The sequence below is a fragment of the Petromyzon marinus genome, chromosome 72 (assembly GCF_048934315.1).
Source record: "Petromyzon marinus isolate PM22_M1 ecotype Great Lakes invasive population chromosome 72, UKy_Petmar_22M1.pri1.0, whole genome shotgun sequence".
NCBI classification, from domain to species: domain Eukaryota; kingdom Metazoa; phylum Chordata; class Hyperoartia; order Petromyzontiformes; family Petromyzontidae; genus Petromyzon; species Petromyzon marinus.
This window is the reverse complement of record NC_133738.1, coordinates 5,916,460-5,942,063: the sequence shown is the minus strand read 5'-3', so window position 1 is coordinate 5,942,063 and position 25,604 is coordinate 5,916,460. Positions and strand designations below refer to the sequence as shown.

Below are 25,604 nucleotides of genomic sequence, written 5' to 3'. Positions count from 1 at the left end.
AGGGTATGTGGCTCACGGACGGTGGGCTTTGTGTAGTAAAAAATTCGCCAGGCAGCACGCCCTACGCCCCGGGGTGGGAACGGGCTATTCCGTTTTCTCATCCCTAAACTTTAAAGTAGTTTAATTAACAAAATTTGTGGCATTATTATTATTTTAAATATTTACTTATTGTGTGTCATCGACCGTACCAACTGACGACAATTTGCCTGGGGTGGGGGGTTGGTGTGGACCCTGCCAAGTGATGCGCGTTCGCTCCAGCTCGCGGGGGAAATTTTATTTTACGAGCTTAACATGCAATAAATATACACATCATGCTGCGGATTTTTCTTCACAGTCTCATGTCCTCTTTGCCACCCCCCCCCCCAACACGATGCGTCCAGTTTCTACAACAGAGTCCGTAGATAATAATTTTATACTGCTTAGATACCATTATTCTTGCACGGGAGGGGGCATGGCTGTGGGGGTAGTGGCCCAGCCTGCCAACGTGCCACCTCCCCCGCCTGTGCAATGTAGGCCAGGACGGGGGCTCCGCATGGGCCTAGGCCTGGCCAAGCCTATGGTAAGTACACATTTCCTTGCTTCTTACGCTAACAACTCACGTTCATTGTTTACTATTATTAAACAAATAAGTTGACAAATATTACAATAATAATATTCTTAGCTCTTTCGGTAAAGTCACGTTGAAGGAAACAATAAAATAATAAAAAATATATAAAACAATAAAAATTCTCACGACGTTTCAACCATAACGCAAACGGTCATCATCAGGTGTGAAAAACCAACGGCAAGAAACATTTGAAAGAAGTGGCGGTTTGCATTTATTTAATTTTAAACGGTGTATTTTTTTTTTAAAACGTTAGCGCCACAGGCAGCGATTTGGCAGTTTATTTAGAAGGACGAGTCCATCTATGTTCTCAAAAGAGGAGGGGGGAGACGAAAATTAATGTATGCTGTCTGAAAGCCACCGTAAGCGTGAACAATCAAGACCTGAAATGGTTTATCAAATCTTTCCAATGATTGCTAAGCCAGAATCCATCTTCTCGGTTGAAATTGTCTCTGTGCTTGTATATGTGGATAGCCTCATGAACGAATCTCTCATGGTAGCCAGATGGCTTACAAAGAACCTCTGTCTTGGAGAAGTTAATGTCATGTGAGCCTACTGAATTATAACAATGATCTGCCACGGCCGAGGTGTTGGTCCTACCGTGTTTAAGGTCTGCTTTGTGTTCACGAATGCGGTCCGAGACATGGCGTTTGGTTTCTCCAATGTAACTACTACCACAGAGGCAACTTAGTTTGTAGACACGAGGGTACTGTATGTCCGGAATCACATCTTTTACAGACAGAACCAGATCACGGATTTTTATGTAATGTGTTGAAACGGACCTGGATCTTATGTTTATTCAAGATTTTGGAGATCTTTTTTGTGATCCCCACAATGTAGGGTAAAGTGATGGTTTTGAAAGGCTCCTCAAAAGGGTCCTTCTTCATGGTTTGAGTGATAGCTTTGCGGATTGTATAGTCGGAGTAACCATTAGCCTTAAGAGCTTGGTGTATGCGCTTGAGTTCACTGCCTATGTGTTCCTGGTCGGATATGCATTGGGCTCTATGGTACAGAGTCTTGATGAGAGAATTCTTATGTGATGGATGGTGGTGGGAATCCGGTTTCAGATAAGCATCTGTATGGGTAGCTTTACTGTAGACAGAGTGGCTCATTGAACCATAAGGTCTCTTTTTTACTAGGACATCCAAAAAAGGTAGCTTGCCATCTTTTTCGACTTCCATGGTTAATCTGATGGCTGGGTGTATGGAATTGATGTGGTCGAAGAATTGGTCTAGAGCAGGCCGGCCATGTGGCCAGATGACAAAAGTGGCATCCACGTACCTCTTCCATAAGGTTGGGCGCAGAGTGGCAGTCTGGATGGCGTCAGTCTAAAATTTCTCCATGAAAATGTTAGCTATAACCGGAGATAGGGGGGAGCCCATTGGGGTGCCCTCAGTTTGTTTGTAGAAAGTTCCATTCTAAGTGAAGTATGTATTGGTTAAACAGTGTCTGACCAGGGGGGGGGGGGTGGGGGTACCTCAGTGTTTAGTCCTTGATGAACCAAGTCTTCAATGATTGCGATGGTGTCAGGTACAGGAACTTTGGTGAATAAGGAAACTACATCAAAACTGACAAGCAGGTCGTCTGGGGACAGGGAAATACCCTTGATTGTCGATACCAGGTGAGTAGAATTTTGTACCGCAGAGGTGGTTTTTCCAGTGAAAGGACGGAGGATTTCAGACAAAAAACGAGCCAGTTTGTAGGTGGGGGAGATGATAGTAGAGACGATGGGACGAAGGGGTGTATCTACTTTATGTATTTTTGGTAGCTATACAATAATAAAAAGAGATCCCACCAACAGCCTCGTCACACAAACTAACAAAATAATTTCTGATTGAACTGCGTTAATTGATCGTTTAAAATAAATAAATAAATGTGAACCGCCACTTTCAAATGTTTCTTGCCGTTGGTTTTTCACACCTGATGATGACCGTTTGCGTTATGGTCGAAATGTCGTTAGAATTTTTATTGTTTTATATATTTTATTGTTTCCCTTCAACGTGACTTTACCGAAAGAGCTAAGAATATGAATTACTGCAGTCACGAAAGCTTTAAATCAAATGACAATAATAATGTTTGTGTGGACATAACTCACGTTCATTGCTTACTCTTATGAAATCAATACGTTGCCAGATATTACAATAATAATATATGTGTGGACAGCAACTCTGGTTCATTGCTTACTATTAATAAACTAATACGTTGCCAGATATTACAATAATTTTTTTCGTGCAGATGACAACTCACCTTCATTGTTTACTATTATTAAACAAATAAGTTTACAAATATTACAATAATAATCTTTGTGTGCACTTGGAAACTCTGGTTCATTGCTTACTATTAAGAAACTAATAAGTTGGCAGGTATTTAAAAAAAATGTTTGTGTGCAGATAACAACTCGGGTTCATTGTTTACTATTATGAAACTTATAAGTTGCCACATTACAAGAATGTTTGTGTGCAGATAAAAACTCAGGTTAATTGTTTACTATTATGAAACAAATACGTTTACAGATATTACAATAATAATGTTTGTGTGCACAAAACAAAGTTTTCATTATTAGCTTAATAAATATTCCCCTTTTTTGCTGTGCTTTTATCACTCTGCGAAGGTCTACTGCCAGTCTGTCATGTGGCCTGCTGATTAATTTACGTCAGTGCTCTGCCACTCTATTATCTACACTGCTAATTTTCCTTTTGACCATTCTCAGTGTATGCCAGTCTATAATCTCTTGCCTGCTTCTTTACCTCACTCGGTGTACTGCCAGCCTTTCATGTCGACTGTATTCTGCTTTTTCAGCTGCTGCCCGTATTGGCAGCTTTTTATGTTGACTGTAGCAATGCTTATGTCATTGAGTCCGCGTACTGCCAGTCTATTACCTAAACTGTAGCCTGCTTCTGAACTTACCTGTGCGTACTGCTGCTCATTAATTTACACTTCTTTCTGCTTATTTCTTCAATGCATTTCCATTGTGTCCATTGCTCATATCACGCTATTTACTCATACCGAGTACTGCGATACTGATAGCTGTGCCATCATCAGGAATTGCTGTGCACGTCCATGTGTGTGTGTGAGTCGATGTGTGTGTGTTTAAGTCCATATGTGTGTCCGTGTAGGTCCATGCGTGTGTTTAAGCCCATGTGTGTGTCTGTCTTTTTAGATTGGAAATGCCCGATGTGTGTGTGTACGTCCAAGTGTTTGTGTGTCAGTCCAAGTGTGTGTGTCAGTCCATTTGTGTGCGTATCAGTCACTGTGTGTGTGTTAGTCCATGTGTGTGTGTTAGTCCATGTGTGTGCATGGCTCCATCTGAGTGTGTAAGTCAATATGTGTGTGTGAGTCGATATGTGCGTGTTAATCCATGTGTGTGTATTTAAAGTAGATGTCTGTGTGTCACAGTCCGTATGTGTGTGTACGGCAGTGTATGTGTCAGTCTATCTATGTGTGTGTAACTCAATGTGTGTGCATCTAAAGTGGATGTCTATGCGTGTGTGAGTCCATGTGTGTGTGTGTGTAAGTCCATGTGTTTGTGTGTGTGTCAATGTCTGTGTGTGTAAGTCCATGGGCGTGTGTGTTAGTCGCTTTGTGTGCGTGGCTCCATGTGAGTCAGTGTAAGTCCATTTCTTTGCGTGTCTGTAGGTCCATGTGTGAGTGAATGTGTGTGCTTTATTGACCTGGTCAAGGCCTATGATACCATCAGTAGGCCTGGCCTCTGGCTTGTACTTCATGCTTTCGGAGTCCCTCACCCTTTGCTCACGATCCTTAAGGACCTTCTTGATGGTCAGCGGCCCCGCGTCAAACTACGTGGCCATCAGTCAGAGCCATTCCCTCTACACCTTGGGGTGTGACAGGGATGTCCTCTGGCTCCCACATTTTTTAACATATATTTTGACCACATAGTTCGTGAAGCCTTCAATGGCTGTACCGAAATAATTACCACATGGTTCAGATACAATGGGAGGCTGATCAATGCCCGGGTGCAGTCAAGGGATGGCTCCCTATTGCTCAACCATGTAATGTATGCCGATGCTCTGGTGATTGCTGCTCACTCAGGAGAAGTTGGAGGCACTGCTGCTGAACCTGGAGCTTGTCACTAACAGTGGGGCATTATCATCAGCCCCACCAAAACTAAGCACCTGCCTGGGTATTTTGCACTATCGGACAATCCACCCCCACTTCTCACAATTGGTGATGCGGCAGTTGTGCAGAGATTGCAGAGATTCCTATACCTCGCCATTGTGCTCATTACCGGCTCCGGTTTAACAGCAGAAGTCTCACTCCAAATCAGTGGAGCGCCATTGTTTTCATCGGCTGCGTTACACTGTGTGGAAGATACCTGGTCTCTCTCTCCACATGAAGCTCCACGTCTTCTCGGCCATGGTCGTTCCCTCCCTTATCTACAGTTGCGAAACGTGCACCCCCCTAATGGTACATCTTCGCCGGTTGGAAACATTTAGGCTGGCCTGCTAACAATCCATCCTGGGTTTAACCATATGTGTGTGTGTGTGCGTCTAAGTCGATGTGTTTCTACGTGTGTGGGTCGATGTCTGTGTGGAAGTCCATGCGTGTGTCTGCCTTTTTCGCCCGGGCAATGCCGGGTACTTACCGCTAGTGAAAGTATAAATATATAATTTTAAAATATATAAATTAGCTTGACTACCGGGCTTCGCCCCAGGACTTGGATTCACCACGCCCGGCCACTGTTGTCTCCTCAGTGGCGATGTTCACACACCACACCAGTTACTTGTTTGAGGCTGAGTTCACCTATGGGAGGCCCAGAACCAGTGTCAAATAATCGTCACCGGTGGTGGCCGTGAGCGGGAATAGAACTCGGGTCGCCGGGTTTGTAGCGCGGCGCGCTAACCACTACACTACACTGCGTTACGCTTCCACATGCGCGGGTCACATGACAGATTTGACTTCAAAGCTCACTTGCCGTGCAAAAAATAAATGCATTATTGAGCTCCCCCCCCCCCCCCACCAAAAAAAAAGCAGAAGTGTATTTTGATCATTTTTTGCATGGTGTACAGTCTGGAAAGTACCCTCATGGCAAATTTCAAGTTTGTTGCATGTCACGAAGTACGCTAAACATTTTGAACAGACACACATTCACAAATTAGCCTTTTATATATATGGAGATTAGAACAAAACATACTAAAATAACAATAATTAATTAAAAAAATAATGGAGACTAATAATTAGAAAGCAAAGCAAATTTCATAGTGAATAAAAATGAAATTATATATAATACAACTATAATAGTGAAAAATAAATGTTTTATTTATAAATATTCTAACTCCCTGTTTCTCTGGGCAGCTTTACGTAGCACGCTCCAGGGTTGGTGCAAGCAGGAACCTTTTCATACTTGGCCCCCAATGGAAAAAACCCACAGGCGCTGCAATACCCAATAGCATACCCAATAGCACAGAATAACACCGAATGGCCAGATAACACATTTTACAAAATCATTTCACGCAATACGTCTAAAACTGTATATATTTCCTTTCCTAAATTTTGCTCCTGCCCCTAATGTCGGCACTCACTAATTCTTCCCAGGCATAATAATAAATAAATAAATAATAAAAAGCTATACAACTTCGAAATTAAAATAATAATTATCTTGCAGGCTGCCCGGGCCCTGTCCATCACCGCCATTGTCTTCGCAGCCCTCGGCATCCTGGCAGGCGTCGCGGGCGCCAAGTGCACCATGTGCATTGGCGATGACGTCACGGGCAAGGCCCACGTCACAATGGGCTCGGGGGGGGTGACCCTCATCCTCGCCGGCGTCGTGGAGCTGGTGCCCTCGTCGTGAACGGCCGACTCCGTCGTGCGCGACTTCCACAACCCGCTGGTGCCCGAATCCATGAAGCGAGTGATCGGCGCATCCATTTCTGTCGGCTGGGCAGTGGCCGTGCTGCTCATCCTGGGGGGCTCCCTGCCGCTGCTGCCGCCACTACCCTCACTGTCACAAACGGGAGAGGTATGGGGCAGCGGTGGGGGCAGCCCGTCGCTCGGCTTTCCCCCTCCGATCCATGGTATCGTCGTGGAGTAACTACGTGTGAGCGGACTCTGTGATTGGCCCGCGGGGGGTGATGAGTCTATGTGGGTCACTCCTCTGTGTGGTCGTGAGTCTATGGGTTTCTGTGTGGTGAGTCTATAGGGTTTCTGTGTGATGAGTCTATTGGTTTCTGCGTGGTGAAACTATGGGTCTCTGTAATGAGTCTAAATGTCTCTGTGTGGTGAGCCTATGCGTCTCTGTGTTGCAAGTCTACGGGTCTCTGCGTGATGACCTTATCATCATTGAGTAACTACGTATGAATGTACTTTATGGTTGGCCGGGGCTGGGGTTGTCTATCTGTTGTGGGAGCCATGGTGGCTAGGGGATGTTAACTACCTCGCCTTGTATGCAGGAGAACATGGGTTCAATCCCGGACCTTGACGATGGACTTTTGTATATTTGGTGTCTGCGTGTCTCTTTCTCTCCCCGTGGTCGTGCGGATTTTTCTTCGGGTCCTCTGGTTTTCCCTCTCCACATTTAAAATCAACATTACCACGTCTTTGGAGTATTTGGCTGCTGCTGCTGCTACTATGAATGTCCACGTGATCATGATGATGTCAGCCACATGGTTGAGCTGTTATCATTTGTGATGGCCAGGTCAATGGAGCCTTACACCTGGTAAAATAAAAAAAATAGTTGAGTTTGATTTGAATATTAGTGATTGGCTTACCTTTCATTTACTTTGCACCCCTATCAGTGTTTGTGAGTATTTTGTATGTTGTTGTTGTAACGTTCTGACCGCCGTGTCCCCCTACTGGACATCTTTGACACAGAGCTTCATAGCTCATCAGAACCCTCCTCCTTGCAGTATAAATAAATATTATTCTGATTATTAGGTAATGGAGTCGCCTAAGAATGTTGCGTGTGAGAGCTGAGTTCTAGACAGAGAGGAGCACAGTCGGTGCATATAAATTCAAAGTAAACTATTTTTATTTTGGCAGGTGTGAGGCCCCACTGAGCTACGATGTATCTCTATTTTAGAAACCCTCACCTGGCCGTCACAAATGATAAAATCTCAAACAGTGGATTATCATCATAATCATCATCATCATCTCATTGACATTTATATCAGCCAAATATTCTCAACGCGTGGTGATGTTGATTCTACATGCGGAGTAAAAAACCAGAGAGACAAGAGTAAAATCCACGCGGCCGAGGAGATACACACGTATAGTGCAGTGTAGAATAGTGTAGAGTGTGGTGTGTAGTGTATAGGAGTGAAGTGTATAGTAGTGTATTTGTATAGTGTAGTGCATAGTGTACTGTATAGTAGTGTTGTGTATCATGTCGTATGTACATAATGACTCTCACGTATGATATAATTTCACACATTTATAAATCACCTCACGAACATCCCCTGGGACGTTGCCACGTACCGAGAACCACGTGACTATAAACTAAAACCATGTGACTATAACTAAAACCACGGCGAGTAAGAGAGAGACGCCGACTCCAAATAGAAAGCAGCACACATCGTCAGGTTCCGGGATCAAACCCATGCCATCCTGTATTTCAGGCAAGGTAGTTAACACCTCCACGTGGATAGAGAGAGACTCGAAATATATAATAACAGGCATCGTCAGTGTCTGGGATTGATTTTTCGACCTCCTGGATACCAAGCAAGGGAGATAACATTTCCATGGGGGGGGGGGGGAGAGAGAGAGACGCAGACTCCACATATACACCAGCAGGAATCGACCCGTCAGGGTGCGGGGTGGAACCCACAACCCTCCTGTATACATGGCGAGGCAGTTAACATCTCACTAGCGGCCACGGCACCCATACAGGGACTCCTCTACTCACGAACGATTTAGGTCCCAGAGGTCTTGTCATGAGTCGATTTGTTCGTAATTCCAACTTTACTCATGTCGAATCCAAACACGTTGTACGGCGTGTACACTAAACATGAAGAATGGCTTGTTTTTGCAGATGCCACCAGTTCTTCATATTCTGGAGATGTAGATGTCGTTGATTCGTCACGTTCAGCAGAAGTAGATGCCACTGGTAACTGCATGTTCTGCAGATGTAGATGCCATCAGTTCTTCACATTCTACAGATACAGATGCCACTCGTTCTTCACATTGAAGATACCACTGGTTCTTCACGTTCTGCAGATGCAGATGCCACCACCTCCATGTTTTGGGCTGCGGTTGAACTTACGACTCTCGGTTCCGAACAGCTGCAACTGGACATACGGGGAGAGCTTTGTTCGTATCTCTGAAAGTCTGTGAGTGCAATATCCGTAAGTAGAGGAGTCCCCCACGCAATTTTAACCGGGCGAAATTCTTTTTTCCTGCTTATCTTAAGGGTGCCCCTTTTCAGGAGTGCCGTCAGCCACTCTAGGCGAGGACAACTGCCGCGGTCGGCCCGATAGGCAGAGCATTAAAAAGCAGACGAGATAACGGTCGCGGCAACGAGCAAGGCCGACGTGAAGTGAGCCGCACGCAATCCGGCGCATCCATTGCCACCACCGCCACTGGTGCCGCCGCCTTTCGTGGTGCCGCTGGTGGTGCCGCTGGTGGTGCCGCCGCCTCTGGTGGTGCCGGTGGTGGTGCCACTGCCACCGCTGCCACCGCCATTGTTGCAGAGATTCTGCTGGCAGCAGGTGAACGAATCGACAGTGCCGGTGAACGAGGGGACAAGGGCGCTGATGTACTCCTTCAGCTGCACCTTGAAATCGGCGGCGGCACATTGAGCTGTAGTGGCGCAGCCTCTGCCCATGAACTGCCGCCCGCCTGGAAAAGTAAAAAGAAAAAAAAAACCTGTTAAATTAATAAATTTATATACGTAAATAAATGCTAGCATGAATAATAGGAATTATTAATAATAGTTCATATTTATAATGCACATTCCATCCGAGGATACTCCACATCCACTTCAGCGGACACATCACCAATGCCGGGGTCCGCCTTCTCACGGGATGGCCGGCATCCTGTGAGAATATCACGCCAGAGCCCTGCGTGGGACTGGAGTCGCTCCCGGGGCAGACCACGGCCTGACGTGGACACGCACGGTCGAGGCCGATCTTCGACACCGTGGCCTTGGCTTGCATTCAGCGTGGCGGCTGGTGTATTTATACTCTTATTTATATTACTGGAAAGTTCTAGAATGTTCTAGAATCGACTCTAAATTTACTCAGCACTGAATCTATCTGGAATTCTCATTGAAAATAGGTACATTTCAAAATGTCACTGTCCCGATCACAAAAGCTAAATTTTATGGGGAATAATAGCCATTTTTTATACTTTTTAGGCATGAGCAATTTAAAAATAACACTACCCAGAAACAAAAATTGTGTCACATAGTGTAATGTAATTGTCTTTGACATTGATTGGCCTACACCAGAGACAGCAGCCTTCTGTATGGCCTAGTCTCACTAGCAGTGTCTCACTACCAGTGTCTCACTACCCAGTGTCTTACTACCCAGTGTCTCACTACCCAGTGTCTCGCTACCCAGTGTTTTTCTACCCAGTGTCTCACTACCCAGTGTCTCACTACCAGTGTCTTACTACCCAGTGTCTCACTACCAGTGTCTTACTACCCAGTGTCTCGCTACCAGTGTCTCACTACCCAGTGTTTCACTACCAGTATCTTACTACCCAGTGTCTCGCTACCCAGTGTCTCACTAGCAGTGTCTCACTAGCAGTGTCTCACTACCCAGTGTCTCACTAGCAGTGTCTCACTAGCAGTGTCTCACTACCCAGTGTCTCATTACCCAGTGTCTCATTATCCAGTGTCTCGCTACCAAGTGACTGGCTACCCAGTGTCTCGCTACCCAGTGTCTCACTAGCCAGTGTCTCACTACCCAGTGTCTCGCTACCCAGTGTCTTGCTACCCAGTGTCTCACTACCCAGTGTCTCGCTACACAGTGTCTCACTATCCCAGTGTCTCACTATCCAGTGTCTCACTACACAGTGTCTCACTAGCAGTGTCTCACGACCCAGTGTCTCGCTACCCAGTGTCTCACTACCCAGTGTCTCACTACCCAGTGTCTGACGACCAGTGTCTCACTACCCAGTGTCTCACCACCAGTGTCTCACTACCCAGTGCCTCACTACCCAGTGTTTCACTACCAGTGTCTTACTACCCAGTGTCTCGCTACCCAGTGTCTCACTAGCAGTGTCTCACTAGCAGTGTCTCACTACCCAGTGTCTCACTAGCAGTGTCTCACTTGCAGTGTCTCACTACCCAGTGTCTCATTACCCAGTGTCTCATTACCCAGTGTCTCGCTACCAAGTGACTGGCTACCCAGTGTCTCGCTACCCAGTGTCTCACTAGCCATTGTCTCACTACCCAGTGTCTCGCTACCCAGTGTCTTGCTACCCAGTGTCTCACTACCCAGTGTCTCGCTACACAGTGTCTCACTATCCCAGTGTCTCACTATCCAGTGTCTCACTACACAGTGTCTCACTAGCAATGTCTCACGACCCAGTGTCTCGCTACCCAGTGTCTCACTACCCAGTGTCTCACTACCCAGTGTCTGACGACCAGTGTCTCACTACCCAGTGTCTCACCACCAGTGTCTCACTACCCAGTGCCTCACTACCCAGTGTCTCGCTACCCAGTGTCTCACTAGCAGTGTCTCACTACCAGTGTCTTACTACCTATTGTCTCACTACCCAGTGTCTCACTAGCAGTGTATCACTATACCAGTGTCTCACTACCCAGTGTCTCACTACCCAGTGTCTCACTACCCAGTGTCTCACTAGCAGTGTCTCACTGCCCAGTGTCTCACTAGCAGTGTCTCACTACCCAGTGTCTCACCACCAGTGTCTCGCTACCCAGTGTCTCACTACCAGTGTCTTACTACCCAGTGTCTCACTACCAGTGTCTCACTAGCAGTGTCTCACTATCCCAGTGTCTCACTACCCAGTGTCTCACCACCAGTGTCTCACTACCCAGTGTCTCACTACCCAGTGTCTTACTACCTATTGTCTCACTACCCAGTGTCTCACTAGCAGTGTTTCACTATACCAGTGTCTCACTACCCAGTGTCTCACTACCCAGTGTCTCACTAGCAGTGTCTCACTACCCAGTGTCTCACCACCAGTGTCTCGCTACCCAGTGTCTCACTACCAGTGTCTTACTACCCAGTGTCTCACTACCAGTGTCTCACTAGTAGTGTCTCACTAGCAGTGTCTCACTATCGCAGTGTCTCACTAACCAGTGTCTCACCACCAGTGTCTCACTACGCAGTGTCTCACTACCCAGTGTCTTACTACCCAGTGTCTCACCACCAGTGTCTCACTAACAGTGTCTCACTACCCAGTAACTCACTAGCAGTGTCTCACTACCCAGTTTCTCACCACCAGTGACTCGCTACCCAGTGTCTCACTACCAGTGTCTTACTACCCAGTGTCTCACTAGCAGTGTCTCACTAGCAGTGTCTCACTAGCAGTGTCTCACTACCCAGTGTCTCACTACCCAGTGTCTTACTACCCAGTGTCTCACTACCCAGTGTCTTGCTACCCAGTGTCTCGCTACCCAGTGTCTCGCTACCCAGTGTCTCACTATCCAGTGTCTCACTACCCAGTGTCTCACTATCCAGTGTCTCGCTACCCAGTGTCTCACTACCCAGTGTCTCACTACCCAGTGTCTCACTACCCAGTGTTTCACTACCCAGTGTCTCACCACCAGTGTCTCACTACCCAGTGTCTCGCTACCCAGTGTCTCACTAGCAGTGTCTCACTACCAGTGTCTTACTACCCATTGTCTCACTACCCAGTGTCTCACTAGCAGTGTCTCACTATACCAGTGTCTCACTACCCAGTGTTTCACTACCCAGTGTCTCGCTAGCAGTGTCTCACTACCCAGTGTCTCACCACCAGTGTCTCGCTACCCAGTGTCTCGCTACCAGTGTCTTACTACCCAGTGTCTCACTACCAGTGTCTCACTAGCAGTGTCTCACTATCCCAGTGTCTCACTACCCAGTGTCTCACCATCAGTGTCTCACTACCCAGTGTCTCACTACCCAGTGTCTTACTACCCAGTGCCTCACTACCAGTGTCTCACTACCAGTGTCTCACTACCAGTGTCTCACTACCCAGTGTCTCAATAGCAGTGTTTTACTACCCAGTGTCTCACTACCCAGTGTCTCACTACCCAGTGTCTCACTATCCAGTGTCTTACTACCCAGTGTCTCACCACCAGTGTCTCACTACCAGTATCTCACTACCCAGTGTCTCACTACCCAGTGTCCACTACCCAGTGTCTCACTACCCAGTGTCTCACTACCCAGTGTCTCACTACCAGTGTCTCACCACCCAGTGTCTCACTACCAGTGCCTCACTACCCAGTGTCTCGCTACCCAGTGTGTCACTACCAGTATCTTACTTCCTAGTGTCTCACTACCCAGTGTCTTGCTACCAAGTGTCTGGCTACCCAGTGTCTCGCTACCCAGTGTCTCACTAGCAGTGTCTCACTACACAGTGTCTCACTAGCAATGTCTCACGACCCAGTGTCTCGCTACCCAGTGTCTCACTACCCAGTGTCTCACTACCCAGTGTCTGACGACCAGTGTCTCACTACCCAGTGTCTCACCACCAGTGTCTCACTACCCAGTGCCTCACTACCCAGTGTCTCGCTACCCAGTGTCTCACTAGCAGTGTCTCACTACCAGTGTCTTACTACCTATTGTCTCACTACCCAGTGTCTCACTAGCAGTGTATCACTATACCAGTGTCTCACTACCCAGTGTCTCACTACCCAGTGTCTCACTACCCAGTGTCTCACTAGCAGTGTCTCACTGCCCAGTGTCTCACTAGCAGTGTCTCACTACCCAGTGTCTCACCACCAGTGTCTCGCTACCCAGTGTCTCACTACCAGTGTCTTACTACCCAGTGTCTCACTACCAGTGTCTCACTAGCAGTGTCTCACTATCCCAGTGTCTCACTATCCCAGTGTCTCACTACCCAGTGTCTCACCACCAGTGTCTCACTACCCAGTGTCTCACTACCCAGTGTCTTACTACCTATTGTCTCACTACCCAGTGTCTCACTAGCAGTGTTTCACTATACCAGTGTCTCACTACCCAGTGTCTCACTACCCAGTGTCTCACTAGCAGTGTCTCACTACCCAGTGTCTCACCACCAGTGTCTCGCTACCCAGTGTCTCACTACCAGTGTCTTACTACCCAGTGTCTCACTACCAGTGTCTCACTAGTAGTGTCTCACTAGCAGTGTCTCACTATCCCAGTGTCTCACTACCCAGTGTCTCACCACCAGTGTCTCACTACGCAGTGTCTCACTACCCAGTGTCTTACTACCCAGTCTCTCACCACCAGTGTCTCACTACCAGTGTCTCACTACCCAGTAACTCACTAGCAGTGTCTCACTACCCAGTTTCTCACCACCAGTGACTCGCTACCCAATGTCTCACTACCAGTGTCTTACTACCCAGTGTCTCACTAGCAGTGTCTCACTAGCAGTGTCTCACTAGCAGTGTCTCACTACCCAGTGTCTCACTACCCAGTGTCTTACTACCCAGTGTCTCACTACCCAGTGTCTTGCTACCCAGTGTCTCGCTACCCAGTGTCTCGCTACCCAGTGTCTCACTATCCAGTGTCTCACTATCCAGTGTCTCGCTACCCAGTGTCTCACTACCCAGTGTCTCACTACCCAGTGTCTCACTACCCAGTGTTTCACTACCCAGTGTCTCACGACCAGTGTCTCACTACCCAGTGTCTCGCTACCCAGTGTCTCACTAGCAGTGTCTCACTACCAGTGTCTTACTACCCATTGTCTCACTACCCAGTGTCTCACTAGCAGTGTCTCACTATACCAGTGTCTCACTACCCAGTGTTTCACTACCCAGTGTCTCGCTAGCAGTGTCTCACTACCCAGTGTCTCACCACCAGTGTCTCGCTACCCAGTGTCTCGCTACCAGTGTCTTACTACCCAGTGTCTCACTACCAGTGTCTCACTAGCAGTGTCTCACTATCCCAGTGTCTCACTACCCAGTGTCTCACCATCAGTGTCTCACTACCCAGTGTCTCACTACCCAGTGTCTTACTACCCAGTGCCTCACTACCAGTGTCTCACTACCCAGTGTCTCACTACCAGTGTCTTACTACCCAGTGTCTCACTACCAGTGTCTCACTAGTAGTGTCTCACTAGCAGTGTCTCACTATCCCAGTGTCTCACTACCCAGTGTCTCACCACCAGTGTCTCACTACGCAGTGTCTCACTACCCAGTGTCTTACTACCCAGTCTCTCACCACCAGTGTCTCACTACCAGTGTCTCACTACCCAGTAACTCACTAGCAGTGTCTCACTACCCAGTTTCTCACCACCAGTGACTCGCTACCCAATGTCTCACTACCAGTGTCTTACTACCCAGTGTCTCACTAGCAGTGTCTCACTAGCAGTGTCTCACTAGCAGTGTCTCACTACCCAGTGTCTCACTACCCAGTGTCTTACTACCCAGTGTCTCACTACCCAGTGTCTTGCTACCCAGTGTCTCGCTACCCAGTGTCTCGCTACCCAGTGTCTCACTATCCAGTGTCTCACTATCCAGTGTCTCGCTACCCAGTGTCTCACTACCCAGTGTCTCACTACCCAGTGTCTCACTACCCAGTGTTTCACTACCCAGTGTCTCACGACCAGTGTCTCACTACCCAGTGTCTCGCTACCCAGTGTCTCACTAGCAGTGTCTCACTACCAGTGTCTTACTACCCATTGTCTCACTACCCAGTGTCTCACTAGCAGTGTCTCACTATACCAGTGTCTCACTACCCAGTGTTTCACTACCCAGTGTCTCGCTAGCAGTGTCTCACTACCCAGTGTCTCACCACCAGTGTCTCGCTACCCAGTGTCTCGCTACCAGTGTCTTACTACCCAGTGTCTCACTACCAGTGTCTCACTAGCAGTGTCTCACTATCCCAGTGTCTCACTACCCAGTGTCTCACCATCAGTGTCTCACTACCCAGTGTCTCACTACCCAGTGTCTTACTACCCAGTGCCTCACTACCAGTGTCTCACTACCAGTGTCTCACTACCAGTGTCTCACTACCCAGTGTCTCACTAGCAGTGTTTTACTACCCAGTGTCTCACTACCCAGTGTCTCACTACCCAGTGTCTCACTACCCAGTGTCTTACTACCCAGTGTCTCACCACCAGTGTCTCACTACCAGTATCTCACTACCCAGTGTCTCACTACCCAGTGTCCACTACCCAGTGTCTCACTACCCAGTGTCTCACTACCCAGTATCTCACCACTAGTGTTTCACTACCAGTGTCTCACTACCAGTGTCTCACTACCCAGTGTCTCACTACCCAGTGTCTCACCACCAGTGTCTCGCTACCCAGTGTCTCACTACCAGTGTCTTACTACCCAGTGTCTCACTACCAGTGTCTCACTAGCAGTGTCTCACTATCCCAGTGTCTCACTATCCCAGTGTCTCACTACCCAGTGTCTCACCACCAGTGTCTCACTACCCAGTGTCTCACTACCCAGTGTCTTACTACCTATTGTCTCACTACCCAGTGTCTCACTAGCAGTGTTTCACTATACCAGTGTCTCACTACCCAGTGTCTCACTACCCAGTGTCTCACTAGCAGTGTCTCACTACCCAGTGTCTCACCACCAGTGTCTCGCTACCCAGTGTCTCACTACCAGTGTCTTACTACCCAGTGTCTCACTACCAGTGTCTCACTAGTAGTGTCTCACTAGCAGTGTCTCACTATCCCAGTGTCTCACTACCCAGTGTCTCACCACCAGTGTCTCACTACGCAGTGTCTCACTACCCAGTGTCTTACTACCCAGTCTCTCACCACCAGTGTCTCACTACCAGTGTCTCACTACCCAGTAACTCACTAGCAGTGTCTCACTACCCAGTTTCTCACCACCAGTGACTCGCTACCCAATGTCTCACTACCAGTGTCTTACTACCCAGTGTCTCACTAGCAGTGTCTCACTAGCAGTGTCTCACTAGCAGTGTCTCACTACCCAGTGTCTCACTACCCAGTGTCTTACTACCCAGTGTCTCACTACCCAGTGTCTTGCTACCCAGTGTCTCGCTACCCAGTGTCTCGCTACCCAGTGTCTCACTATCCAGTGTCTCACTATCCAGTGTCTCGCTACCCAGTGTCTCACTACCCAGTGTCTCACTACCCAGTGTCTCACTACCCAGTGTTTCACTACCCAGTGTCTCACGACCAGTGTCTCACTACCCAGTGTCTCGCTACCCAGTGTCTCACTAGCAGTGTCTCACTACCAGTGTCTTACTACCCATTGTCTCACTACCCAGTGTCTCACTAGCAGTGTCTCACTATACCAGTGTCTCACTACCCAGTGTTTCACTACCCAGTGTCTCGCTAGCAGTGTCTCACTACCCAGTGTCTCACCACCAGTGTCTCGCTACCCAGTGTCTCGCTACCAGTGTCTTACTTCCCAGTGTCTCACTACCAGTGTCTCACTAGCAGTGTCTCACTATCCCAGTGTCTCACTACCCAGTGTCTCACCATCAGTGTCTCACTACCCAGTGTCTCACTACCCAGTGTCTTACTACCCAGTGCCTCACTACCAGTGTCTCACTACCCAGTGTCTCACTACCAGTGTCTTACTACCCAGTGTCTCACTACCAGTGTCTCACTAGTAGTGTCTCACTAGCAGTGTCTCACTATCCCAGTGTCTCACTACCCAGTGTCTCACCACCAGTGTCTCACTACGCAGTGTCTCACTACCCAGTGTCTTACTACCCAGTCTCTCACCACCAGTGTCTCACTACCAGTGTCTCACTACCCAGTAACTCACTAGCAGTGTCTCACTACCCAGTTTCTCACCACCAGTGACTCGCTACCCAATGTCTCACTACCAGTGTCTTACTACCCAGTGTCTCACTAGCAGTGTCTCACTAGCAGTGTCTCACTAGCAGTGTCTCACTACCCAGTGTCTCACTACCCAGTGTCTTACTACCCAGTGTCTCACTACCCAGTGTCTTGCTACCCAGTGTCTCGCTACCCAGTGTCTCGCTACCCAGTGTCTCACTATCCAGTGTCTCACTATCCAGTGTCTCGCTACCCAGTGTCTCACTACCCAGTGTCTCACTACCCAGTGTCTCACTACCCAGTGTTTCACTACCCAGTGTCTCACGACCAGTGTCTCACTACCCAGTGTCTCGCTACCCAGTGTCTCACTAGCAGTGTCTCACTACCAGTGTCTTACTACCCATTGTCTCACTACCCAGTGTCTCACTAGCAGTGTCTCACTATACCAGTGTCTCACTACCCAGTGTTTCACTACCCAGTGTCTCGCTAGCAGTGTCTCACTACCCAGTGTCTCACCACCAGTGTCTCGCTACCCAGTGTCTCGCTACCAGTGTCTTACTACCCAGTGTCTCACTACCAGTGTCTCACTAGCAGTGTCTCACTATCCCAGTGTCTCACTACCCAGTGTCTCACCATCAGTGTCTCACTACCCAGTGTCTCACTACCCAGTGTCTTACTACCCAGTGCCTCACTACCAGTGTCTCACTACCAGTGTCTCACTACCAGTGTCTCACTACCCAGTGTCTCACTAGCAGTGTTTTACTACCCAGTGTCTCACTACCCAGTGTCTCACTACCCAGTGTCTCACTACCCAGTGTCTTACTACCCAGTGTCTCACCACCAGTGTCTCACTACCAGTATCTCACTACCCAGTGTCTCACTACCCAGTGTCCACTACCCAGTGTCTCACTACCCAGTGTCTCACTACCCAGTATCTCACCACTAGTGTTTCACTACCAGTGTCTCACTACCAGTGTCTCACTACCCAGTGTCTCACTACCCAGTGTCTCACTACCAGTGTCTCACCACCAGTGTCTCACTACCCAGTGTCTCACTACCAGTGTCTCACTACCCAGTGTCTCGCTACCCAGTGTGTCACTACCAGTATCTTACTTCCTAGTGTCTCACTACCCAGTGTCTTGCTACCAAGTGTCTGGCTACCCAGTGTCTCGCTACCCAGTGTCTCACTAGCAGTGTCTCATTAGCAGTCTCACTAGCAATGTCTCAACACAAGTGTCAGACCAGAGAACATTAAAAGGGGAACAGTACAAAAACAATGGACGTATCATGGCATTTTAACTCTACACTGCACCGTAGACTCAACACTGCCACCCATAGACTCAGCAATAACCCCATAGACTCAATACTGCCACCCACACTCGGCACTGCCACCCAAAGACTCAACACTGCCCCTGTACATTCAGCAGTCTTCCCCCTCCTTAAGCTCTTTCCGTTCCCTCTCTTAAAGTCTCATCACCTCTCCATCGTCACCCATTCCCCTGCCTCTCTCCCCTCCACCACGCCCCCCTCCACTCCTTCCTGACCTTTCCCTGTAACCCCTTCGCATGATTCCCAAATACCCCCTCTATCACTCCAGTTACTCGTTGCTCAATACTCTTGCGGCACGCCTCTTCTGCCAACTGCATCATTCCACTCTATGTCACCCTTTTGTATTTGCAATCGCCTTGACATAGCATACAAAACTGGCTCCATTGTTGCTAGATTATTAACCCCTCGCCTGGTATATAGTGGGGCATGAGTTCAATTCCGACCCTGGTGCCTGCTGTATATTTGGAGTCTGCTTGTCTCTATCCCCGTGGTCGTGTAGATTTTTCTCCAGGTCCTCCGTTTTTTTCCCTTCACATTTAGAATCAACATCTCCACACGTTTAGAGTATTTGAGTTGCTATAAATATTCACGTGATGATATCAGCCACTTCATTGAGCTGCTATCATATGTGAAAACCAGCTCGCTTCTGCATAGCTCAAGGGGCCTTACCTGGTAAAATAAAAATTGCTTATAGTTTGGTATGTAAGTATGTAGCCAACCGCGCTATTTGGAGTTGAGGGGGAAGGACAAACTAAACAAAACAACAAGCAGTTCTAAAGAAATGAGCTTATCGATCTAGATGACGATTTGAAAGTGTACAGCTCCCAGTGGTTTCCTAATATCAGAAGAGCTCTCCATACGGCCGCAGAAGTGCATCTCAAAGCGCCGTGCGATGAAGTGTTGACTGTCTTTGTTCGACGGCTAGGCAAAAGTTTAGTGTATAGTAGTGTGTAGTGTATCGTAGTATAATGCATCGTGTAGTGTATAGTAGTATAGTATAGTGTGCTGTATAGTGGTGTAGTGTCTATAGCATCTGAAAGCGATGCGAGATGGTGACCACCGTCCGAGTTCAATGGCCAGCAGCCAAATGTCACTGCTGCTGCAAGGATGAGCGGAGTTCGTGTGACGATGGTTTATTGTTCCTTGATGAGATCAGCAAGGTATTGTGGGTCATTTGTGGCAATTGCACACTGTGTGTGTGTGATCAGTGCGACCTTCTAATGCTGTATATTCGTTCGGCAACCGGAAGCCAATGCAGATCTATGCAGTACCCCTTCACGACACGTGCCAGATAATGTTGTACACGCTTTTACCAGACGTCTCGTAGAGTAGTGGGAGTTGTAACAAATGAGTAAAGGGTGCTCAATATAAATTAGATTATATGTGTAGTGACATCACGGGATGCCAGTGGGTAATGTGCGGTGTAATGACATCGCAGATACCACAATGGTGTGGGTGTAATACTGGCCCTAGAGGAGCTCGGTCAGCGCTGAGTGATAGCGCTGGATGGCATCACGCTTGGCGTGCAGTCCCAGCCCTGCAGGATAGGGTGGAAGTGCCGGCCATAGGAATGGGGTTACTATAGGCCATGGCACTTTGGTTGACCCGAGAGGACATGTGACCGTTTAAGTCTACAAAGGGCCCCAGGTGGAGGCTCGGGGTGGTCATGTGGGCTGGGTCGAGATCCTGCTAGAGGGTTCTGGAAGGTTGTCGTGGTCAGGGGCGGAGCCAGCCACGCCGCAGAAGATATAAGCCGGGCCCCCCCAGAGGGACCGGCGCTGTTGTTCATCTTGAAGAAAACTTCATCTATGTTCTACGTCCAACAAGTGGGGGCTAGGAGTGGTCACGTGTCAGGGTCGAGATCCTGCTCGAGGATTCTGGAAGGTGGGTCGTGGCCAAGCACGGAAACAGCCACGACCCGTGAGGATATAAGACGGGTCACTTAGAGGGACCGGCTGCTGTTGTTCATCCTGAAGAATTCTACGTTCTACAAGAGTCTCCAACACGTGGACCGGAACCCAAGCTGTGGTCCGGTCCGTTGTAGCTAGTTACGGTGTAATTAGTGTGGTTAACCTGGTGGTCACCACCATAGGTTGTTATTCTGTTAAGGGGCAGTTACCGTGTGTGTTGGTGTTAATAAATGTGTTGCCTCCAAAGAGTATGTCTGCGACTCAGTTGAACTCACTACATATGTGAAAAAAGTTATGATTTTTACCAAAACAAACTTACCCTGCGATAGCACAGCGGCCACACACGAGTCTTCCCCTGGTGCACAGGCCTTGTCCACTTCAGGAAATCCCAGCCCGCTGCTTCCGAAGTGGCAGGTACGACCATTGGTCACTGCATGGCAAGGGGGGTGGGGTGAGCTCATGGGTTTTTGCGACATTCAACAGCATCGATACAGATCAGACCCAGAGAAGAAGAATAATAATGATTATAATAAATACTTTAATCTTATATAGCGTCATTCGTAGTGGTTGGCTGCGCACAGTGCGAAAGAAGCGCAACACATGCAGAGTTTAATTTGTTGTCCTTCCCCTGCACCTTCGATTAGTGCGGTCGGCGACACACGGTGGTGTGAAATAAGTTCAACATACATACCATAGATAACACTACCCATCGACTCAACACTACCCATATCCATAGACTAACACTTCCTATAGACTCAACAATACCCATAGGCTAACACGACCCTATCCATAGACTAACACTTCCCATAGACTCAACAATACCCATAGACTATATTCTTTGGTTCTTTCGGTAAAGTCACATAGGTAGAAATAAAATAAAACAAATCACGATGTTTCGAATGCAACACAAGCGTCAGTCATGAGGCAACACTACCCATAGACTCACTGCCAATAGACTCAACAATGCACCATAGCCTCAAAACTGCACCTCCGATTAGCATGGTTGGCTATGTACATTGTGAAAAAAGTTAAACCTACACACATATCAGTATGGGTCTCGGTGGGTTTCTGTGGGTCTCTTCTGATATTAGGATGCAACTGGGCGATATGCGCTTTTAAATCATCTAGACTGACAAACTCACTTCTTTAGAACTGCTTTTTGTGTTTAGTTTGTTGTCCTTCCCCCACATCTCCAATTAGCACGGTTGTCTACGTACGGTGCTAAAAAAAGTTAAATGTACATTCTACACTTCTGTACACTACACTGATGGTGGGAAGACAAAGTGAAGGAAATCCAACATCTTGCCGACATCTATAATATGCATGGCTTTTTCAGTGCCACCAGAACCGCCAATGGTCCAAGCACTCAGGGACCAACCCCCCACTGAGGCTTAAGAATGGAGGAGATCTGATCAAGGAGAGGGAACTCAACACCCGCTGAAAGGAGAATTTTGAAAATAAGCTCAATCGAGACTCGTTTGTTGATGATAGTGTTTTCCGGTCCGTTCCACAACACCCAATCAGAAATGAGCTTGGAACCCCCTCAACCCTTGATAAAGTGAGGAAAGCCATCAAGCAGATGAAGAGCAATAGGGCACCTGGGAGCTGAAATCTTCAAAAAAGGAGGAGAGGAGCTAGATTCACGGCTCCAAGCGCTCACGTTGAAAATTTGGAAATACGAGGACATCCCGAACGACCTCAGAGATGCCATGATTGTGAAAATCTTCATGAAAGGACATACATCCGATTGTGGAAATTACAGTGGGATCACCTTGCTGTCCACTGCAGGAAAGATAATTGCAGGAACTTTCCTCAACCGTCTTCTGCCAGTTACTGATCAACTCCGCCCAGAATCCCAACGTGGGTTCAGGCCATCGAGAGCCACAACTGGCATGATCTTCACTGCCCATAAACTGCAGGAAAAATGTCAGGAACCACACAAACCTTCATAATAAAGGTTTGTGGGTTCGATCGCGTTATTTATAAATGTGTCCACCACCCAACACAGCCAATCAGCAAAATAAAGTGTCACGTTGACAAAAGACAATTAGTTCACTACTTTAGCCCACCAGTGTGTTGAAGAGTGAATCCACAACATTTACAGTTTGAAAACGACGTTTCGCTGGTAATTACATCGAGCATCATCGGGCAATTCGCCAGAATGGTAAAGCCCTCACTTGCTCTCGGTCTTAAATAGAGCAGCAGGGTGACGTCATCATTAAACTTATTTCAGGTGCAGTGATTTGAGGAAGAAGGGGGTATTGTAATTATATCATCGATTGGTAATCAGTCAATGGTTATGATTAGTAATGAGTTTTAGATTAGTAATTTGTTGTAATGTGTGTTATTGTGATTATATGCTACATTAGTAATCCATTAATTAATGTGTTTCCCCTATAAGGAATTGTAATATGTATTATTTAATAATACGCTTCCAAGCCGCACTAAGCCTATAGCTATCAGAACGATTAAAATTATTTGTTTCTCTCAATTTCAATGGATTCTCTAATTAGTCTTTGCCAGTAATAATTAGTTTTACACAACACTTCAACGTTATCAAAATCAATTGAGTGTCCTTGTTGACAAGCATGTTCTGCCACTGCTGACAGTTGTGTTTGAGATAATTTAATATTTCTTTGGTGTTCTTTTAGTCTTATGCTGATGTTACGTCCCGTCTGTCCAATATAGCATCTGCCACATAAACAATTAATCCGATATACACCTGTTGATAATTTAGGTAATTCGTCTTTCGTGCAAGATACTAGTTTTTGAATTTTGTGTACTGTACCAAATCTTACTGTAATGTTTTGGTTTTGCAAAACATGGGCTAATTTGTCAGTTACTCCTGAGATATGGAATTTTTATTGTTTTAAGAATCTGAGCGCTTTCAGCAGTGTTGCTTTGCGATCGTGATTTGGCATTCAGTGCTCTGTTAATTTGAGTATTATTGTAGCCATTCTGTCGTAATGCTTCTTTAACGTGTTTGATCTCTCTCACTAGACTTTCACCATCTGACACTGTTTTAGCCCGATGTATGAGCGTCTTGATAAGAGAGGATTTCTGAGCTGGATGATGATGCAAATCTGCATTCAGATAGGCATCAGTGTGCGTTTGCTTTCTGTAAACGCTGTTATTTTACCGTTTATGCCATGTCCAAGAAAAAATATCTAGAAACGGGAGTGTGTTATTCACCTCCATTTCCATGGTGAACTGTATGGCCGGGTTTTGTGTATTGAGATGATTTAGAAAATCATTAAGTGTATCTTTACCATGTGGCCAGACAACCAAAGTGTCATCCACATATCTAAACCAAAAAGATGGTTTTAATGTGCTCGAGGCAAGTGCTCTTATTTCAAAGTTTTCCATGTACAGATTTGCCATAGCAGGAGATAAAGGAGAGCCCATTGCTGCTCCTTACTTTTGTTTAAAGAAATCCCCTCTCCATAAGAAGTAAGTTATTTAAACAATGGTCAGCAAGTTTCGGAATATCTTTTGGTAAACCTGTATTCTTTACTAGTGTATCAAGTAATTTAAGCGATTCCTTCACTGGAACCTTAGTGAATAGAGAAATCACATCAAAACTTACCAGAATATCATTAGGATTAAGTTTAGTATCTTTAATCACATTCACAAGATGCTCTGAATTTATTATGAATGAAGATGTCCTACCGATGTAGGGCTGTATTTGTTTAGTTACATATTTTGCTAATTTTTAAGTGGCAGAGCCAATTGTACTGACTATGGGTCGTAATGGGATGCCGATTTTACGAATCTTTGGTAGCCCATACAGTCTAGGTGGTTTTGAGGCCCTTGGCTTAATTTGGTGTTGCTCAATCTTATGGATTAATTTGCAATTATTGCAGTAGTCTTACGTTCTAAAGTATTAGTTGGATCTCGTTTAATTTTAATGTAGGTACTTTCCTCTAGTAAATTTCTAATTTTATTATCATAATCGGCTCGTGACATCACGACAGTAGTGCAGCCTTTATCAGCTGCCAGGATTTGGATATCTTTATTTACACGGAGCTCTCTTAAGGCTTTTGCTTCGTTAGAGCTAATATTTACTTTTGGAACTTTGCTATTCTCAATTATTTTGGCAACCTCGTGTCTGGTCATCTCTGCCTCATTATGTGGAAGGAGTCTTACTGCTGATTCTACCTCAGCAATTATCTCATCCACTGGAATTGTGCGTGGGGTAACGGCAAAGTTAAGGACTCTAGATAGGACAGAGATCATGTCACTAGTTAAGACAGTGTTAGTCAAGTTCATTACGGTTTTGTTTTAAAATTGTTCGTTATTAGTAGGGATTTGTTTATTATGAAGTCAGAAAATGTATTCATTTGGTTAGTTTTTGTTAGATTAAACACATTATCAGCCGATTGTTGTGTTATGGTATCGATTATATTCTAATAATGCATGGATACACTATTGCTTATATCTAGGTGTAACTGCTTTAGCGATTCCTTCTTTGACCTGACAAAAACCTTTGATTCTGTCAACCGAGGAAACACTGTGGAGATCCTTAAAAAGTATGTATGTCCACCGAAATTTGTCACCATTCGCCTGCTGCATTATAGTATGCGAGCAGTGATTCTTAGTAATGGATCCATCCGAGACCACTTTGAAGTTAAGATTGGAGTCAAACTAGGCTGCGTCATTGCCCCAACACTCTTCTCAATATTCCTCACCGCGATGCTACAGCTAACTACTGGCAAGCTTCGAGCAGGAGTGGAGCTAAACTAACAAACTGATATTCTTAGTTTTTTCGGTAAAGTCACGTTGAAGAGAAACAACAAAATACACACCTGTGTGTTACACACCTGATGATGACCGTTTGAGTTATGGTCGAAACGTCGTGAGAATTTTTTATTGTTTTATATATATTTTGTTATTTTGTTGTTTCTCTTCAACGTGACTTTACCGAAAAAACTAAGAATATG

The 25,604-nt window shown here is 46.6% G+C and overlaps 1 protein-coding gene across 2 annotated transcripts in view; it reads right to left on the bottom strand.

Annotated features, from left to right (window-relative positions):
• Window positions 1–8,135: 8,135 nt before the first annotated feature.
• The window catches only part of LOC116957321 (uncharacterized), a 51,150-nt gene continuing 33,681 nt past the window's right edge, over window positions 8,136–25,604 (bottom strand). For both annotated transcript variants that reach the window (XM_076055708.1, XM_076055709.1), the window contains exons 11-12: window positions 20,984–21,094; window positions 8,136–9,394 (exon numbers count right to left, since the gene is read on the bottom strand). In XM_076055708.1, coding sequence (XP_075911823.1) covers window positions 9,042–9,394; window positions 20,984–21,094 — 464 coding nt within the window. In that variant the 3' untranslated portion in view covers window positions 8,136–9,041. The remainder of the gene's footprint in view (window positions 9,395–20,983; window positions 21,095–25,604) is intronic.